The sequence below is a fragment of the Lipotes vexillifer genome, unplaced genomic scaffold (assembly GCF_000442215.2).
Source record: "Lipotes vexillifer unplaced genomic scaffold, Lipotes_vexillifer_v1.1 scaffold71, whole genome shotgun sequence".
Lineage (NCBI taxonomy): Eukaryota > Metazoa > Chordata > Mammalia > Artiodactyla > Lipotidae > Lipotes > Lipotes vexillifer.
In genome coordinates this window covers 7,270,123-7,276,122 of record NW_006793703.1, presented here as the reverse complement: position 1 = coordinate 7,276,122, position 6,000 = coordinate 7,270,123, and the positions used below count along the sequence as shown (strand labels likewise).

Sequence of the window (6,000 nt, the reverse complement as noted above, 5' to 3'; positions counted from 1 at the left end):
GGAATGCCTACAATGTGAAAGAGGGGTTTCTTGATAAAAGCTGTGTGTGAGATCAATCATAATTCATTTAAACCATACTAAAATTGTAAGCCCGTTTTTAGGAAGAGGTAAAGAAAAACTAACACGCCCACCAGCGAGGAGGGAACCTCGCCCGTGTCTGCTCAGCCCCACCTCAGGAAGCCCTGGCGAAGCGGCCTCTGCATATGTCCGCAGAACAGGACACACCCTCTTTCCGAGCCAGGAGGCTATTCTACACGATGAAGTCTCCAAAAATAAGCCCGTTCGCATGAACAGCCAGCGGCGGCCCTCTAATCACCTCCTCCACAGGCCTGTTTCTTTCATCTCCCAACATAGCCAGGCATCTGCCTTTCTTCCTCCTCTGAAAGAGGTGGCCTGGGGTCTGTGGATCTGCTAGGCTTTCAGAAAGAATACCTCTCGTCGGGGGGTCTTCCAACCAGGGTTGTGAAAGCTCCACGAGGCTGTGGCCCCAGCGGTGCCACTGACTTCGTCCCCAGCTAAGGAGGCCACGGGAGGAGAGGCCATCCAGTGCCCCTCCGGGGTAGCGTGGCCTCACCCACGCTCAAATACGACGTCTAGAAAGAGAGATGCACGCTGCTCCTCTTGAGCTTCCGCCAAGCTAGCGTGGAGGAAACCGGAACTCTCCGCAGCCTCTCTGCACGTAAGAACTTAAACCTCTACCTCTGTTATTCACACATAATTCAACCGCACTAACTCCTAGATATTGAAACCGCAAAGACAGGGACAGAATAAGAAGGTGTCTTAGAATCACCACACGTTAATACAGTGCTCCTTTACTTGCTAACTGAGACGCCAGCATCTCGGAAGGATCCCCATCGGAGGCCGGTCAGTGCAAACACAGGCTGTTCCTTTTCACCCTGGAAGTTAAACACATTTAATTTAAATTAATGACGACAATAACTTGGAACTCTCTACAGGTAAGTAACCAGCAAACGTTCATGGCCTACGTTTCATCAAACCAAAATTCTAAAAGGGATGTTCCAAATTTAAGAAATCAATTCTGTGAGTGCTCAAAGTACTTAAATAAACTGTTCTGTAAAAGAAGCTAACTTTTATGTATTAGGTCTCATGAATCCGCTGGCAAGAAAACATAGTATCATACTTCAGACTGTAATCATTAGGCTGATTCTTGGACCAATTAGTCGGGTCAGCCAGAATTTCTTCTCTCTCTTATACTTGTCCAAGGCAAAGATAATTTAAGCCTGCGTTCTCTTTGGAGGGCCAAGAGCTATCAAGGAAGATCAGCGTCCTGGTATATACTCCAGAATGTTTCACTCTGGTATCTGAAAATACAGCCAGATATCTGTCATAACAAATCAGGATGAAAAGTGATTTGGATTTAGTCCAGTGCTTTATGGCCAAATACTGCATATTATAATCAGCAAGCTTCTAATAAATCAGTGAGTTTATTTTAGCAATATATAGAAAACACACAAGTGAGCCACTGCCTTCAAGAGTTTACACTTCATGATGGGCTTTCCTATATGAAAATATATACACCAGGATTCTGAAAGGGACTTTTTCCCGGTAGCTCAGCATTGCAGCTAAAGCCCAAGGGTACCCACATTCTTTTTTTTTTTTTTCTTTTTGCGGTACGCGGGCGTCCCACTGTTGTGGCCTCTCCCGTTGCGGAGCACAGGCTCGGGACGCTCAGGCTCAGCGGCCATGGCTCATGGGCCCGGCCGCTCCGCGGCACGTGGAATCTTCCCGGACCGGGGCACGAACCCGTGTCCCCTGCATCGGCAGGCGGACTCTCAACCACTGCGCCACCAGGGAAGCCCACGGGGTACCCACATTCTAAAGAGAGCTGCCAAATGCCAAACACAACTCCACAGAATTTGCTAAACAGGCACAGAACCAGCTCGGTTTCCACCATGCCAGCATTAGAACCAGTGTAAGCAGAAGATTAGGAGCTGGAGGAGAATCCTTGGCACTGTAAGTTGCTGGCCTAGAGAAAGCGGCTTAAGGCTTCTTAGGAGAGGTAGTCCCTCCCCGCTCAGTCCCACTTTCACTCTTGTTCCCGCTACAATGAAACAAGTGAGGGCTTTCTAGGCAAATCACACATGAATAGGGCCAGCCTACCAGTAAAAGACACTGGCCTCTCATTCCTTGGTTGTGTATCTGTTGAAGCAGATTTCCTTTCCTGCTCTCTCCACCTGCTTAGGCAAGAGAAGGAGGAGCTAGAGGAAAATGGCAGAGCAAAGAGGTGATGGTAAGGTAACCCACTACTGGCACAGCAAGGATGTATTAGTCTCCTGGGTACCTAGTGCATACTGTGGAAGACAGCAGGGCTTGAGCCATCCTGACTATACTAAGCTAATCATTCATTCTTTTTTTTTTTACATGAATCGTCATTAACGGATATATATTATGTATTAGGAACTAGTGATAAAAAATGTCCTCAAAGAGCTCAAGGTATAATAGGGGGTAGAAAGACACAGACGATAATAACACAATGCAGAAGGTTCAAAGAACAGAGATGTGTATCAAGTATTATGAAAGTACAGAGCAGGTGCAACAGTATAGTGAGTGAGGGAGCCAAGGAGATGGATGGTCAGGGAAAACACAATGTAAGCTTTAAGACAAACCATAAATTTTAAAGAATAAGGCAAAATCTGAACAGACTGATTACTAGTAAGGAGAATGAACCAGTAGAAACCTCTCAACAAACAAAAGTCCAGGACCAGACAGTTTTACTGGTAGATTTCACCAAACATTCAAAGGAGAATTAATGCCAATCCTTTTCATACTCTTCCAAAAAACAGAAGAGGAAGGAATTCTTCCAAACTGATTTTTTGAGGCCAGCATTACCCTGATACCAAAACCAGACAAGGACAATACAAGAAAACAAAATTAGGACAAGAAGACAAAATTAAAGGCCAATATTCCTGATGAACACAGATGCAAAAACCCTCAACAAAATATTAGCAAACCAAACTCAACGATACATTAAAAGGATGAGACACCATAAATCAAGTCAGATTTATTCCACAGATGCAAGGATGGTTCAACATCTTCAAATCAGTCAGTATGACATGCTACATCAACAAAATGAAGGATGAAAATCATATGATCATTTCACTAGATGCAGAAAAAGTATGTGACAAACTTCAACACTGATTTAGGATAAAAACTCTCAACAAAGTGGGTACAGAGGGAATATACCTCAACATAATAAAAGGCCATATATGACAAGAGCATAGCTTACATCCTACTCAACAGTAAAAAGCCTTTCCTCTAAGATCTTGAACAAAGAAAGATGCCTACCCTTACCACTTTTATTCAACATAGTATTGGAAGTGTTAGAGCAATTAGGTAAGAAAAAGAAAGGCATCCAAATTGGAAAGGAAGAAGTAAAACTATCATGATTTACAGATGACATGACAGAACTAATGAATTCAGTAAAGTTGCAGGATACAAAATCAATACACAATAATCTGTGGCAATACTATACACTAATAACAAACTATCAGAAAGAGAAATAAAGAAAACAATCCCATTTACAACTGCATCAAAAAGAATAAAATATCTAGGAGTAAATTTAACCAAGGAGGTGAAATTGAAAACTACAAGACATTAATGAAAGAAATTGAAAATGAGAAGTTATTCTATGCTCCTGGATTGGAAAAATTAACGATGTTCAAATGTCCATACTACCAAAAGCAACCTACAGATTCACTGCAATCCCTAACAAAATCCCAAAGACATTTTTCAAAGACATAGAACATATAATCCTGAAATTTGTATGGACCCACAAAGAAACCCCAAACAGCCAAAGTAATCCTGAGAAAGAACAAAGCTGGAGGTATCACACTCCCTGATTTCAAACTATATTACAAAGCTATAGTTATTAAAACTAAATGGTATTGTCATAAAAACAGACACATAAATCAACAGAACAAAGAGCCCAGAAATAAACCCACACATATATGGTAAATTAATTTATAACAAAGGAGCCAAGAATATACAATGGGGAAAGGACAGTCTATTCAATAAATGATGCTAGGAAAACTGGACAGTCACATGCAAAAGACTGAAACTGGACCACTATCTTACACCACATAAAAAGATTAATTCAAAATGGATTAAAGACTTCAATACAAGACCTAAAACAATAAAGCTCCTAGAAGAAAACATAGGGGGTAAGCTTCCTGACATAAGTCTTGGCAATGACTTTTAAATCTGACACCAAAAGCAAAAGCAACTAAAGCAAAAATAAATAAGTGGGGCTACATCATACCAAAAACCTTCTGTTCAGCAAAGGATACCATCAACAAAATAAAAAGGCAACCTACTGAATAGGAGAAAATGTTTGAAAATCATATATCTGATAAGGGGTTAATATCCAAAATATATAAAGAACTCATATAACTCAATAGAAAAAAAAAGCAATCCACTTGAAAAGTGGGCAAAGCATAGAAACAGACATACTGATGCCTAGCATCATTAATCATCAGAGAAAGGCAAATGAAAACCACAATGAGATAACACCTCACACCTATCAGAATGGCTATCATCAAAAAGACAAGAAAAAACAAGCGTTGTTGAGAATGTGGAGAAAAGGGAAACTTTGTGCATGCTGGTGGGAATGTAAATTGGTGCAGCCACTATGAAAAACAGGATGGAAGTTCCTCAAAGAATTAAAAATAGAGCTACCATGTGATCCAGCAATTCCACTTCTAGGTATTTATCCAAAGAAAACACAAACGTTAACTCAAAAGATATATGCAACAGACACCACAGAAATACAAAGCATCGTAAGAGACTACTACAACCAACTCTATGCCAATAAAATGGACAACCTGGAAGAAATGGACAAATTCTTAGAAAGGTTTAACCTTCCAAGACTGAACCAGGAAGAAACAGAAAACATGAACAGACCAATCACAAGTAAAGAAATTGAAACTGTGATTAAAAATCTTCCAACAAACAAAAGTCCAGGACCAGATGGCTTCACAGGTGAATTCTGTCAAACATTTAGAGAAGAGCTAACACCCATCCTTCTCAAACTCTTCCAAAAAATTGCAGAGGAAGGAACACTCCCAAACTCATTCTATGAGGCCACCATCACCCTGATACCAAAACTAGACACACATACTACAAAAAAAGAAAATTACAGACCAATATCACTGATGAATATAGATACAAAAATCCTCAACAAACTACTAGCAAACAGAATCCAACAACACATTAAAAGGATCATACACCATGATCAAGTAGCATTTATCGCAGGGATGCAAGGATTCTTCAATATATGCAAATCAAGCAATGTGATACACCATATTAAGAAACTGAAGAATAAAAACCAGATGATCATCTCAATAGATGGAGAAAAAGCTTTTGACAAAATTCAACACCCATTGATGATAAAAACTCTCCAGAAAGTGGGCATAGAGGGAACCTACCTCAACATAATAAAGGCCATATATAACAAACCCACAGCCAACATCATTCTCAACGGTGAAAAGCTGAAAGCATTCCCTCTAAGATCAGGAACAAGCCACTATTATTCATCATAGTTTTGGAAGTCCTAGCTACGGCAATCAGAGAAGAAAAAGAATAAAAGGAATACAAATTGGAAAAGAAGTAAAACTGTCACTGTTTGCAGATGACATGATACTATACATAGAGAATCCTAAAGATGCCACCAGAAAACTACTAGAGCTAATCAATGAATCTGGTAAAGTTGCAGGATACAAACTTAACACACAGAAATCTCTTGCATTCCTATACACTAACAACGAAAGATCAGAAAGAGAAATTAAGGAAACAATCCCATTCACCACTGCAACCAAAAGAATAAAGCACCTAGGAATAAACCTGCCTAAGGAGGTAAAAGACCTGTACTCAGAAAACTATAAGACACTGATGAAAGAAATCAAAGATGACACAAACAGATGGAGAGATATACCACGTTCTTGGATTGGAAGAATCAATATTGTGAAAATGACTATACTACCC

General features: G+C 40.2%; 1 protein-coding gene across 1 annotated transcript in view; it reads right to left on the bottom strand.

Annotated features, from left to right (window-relative positions):
• AGK (acylglycerol kinase) overlaps positions 1-6,000 on the bottom strand; it is an 88,526-nt gene that overhangs the window by 18,733 nt on the left and 63,793 nt on the right. The window contains exon 10 of the mRNA XM_007466626.1: positions 817-896. Coding sequence (XP_007466688.1) covers positions 817-896 — 80 coding nt within the window. The remainder of the gene's footprint in view (positions 1-816; positions 897-6,000) is intronic.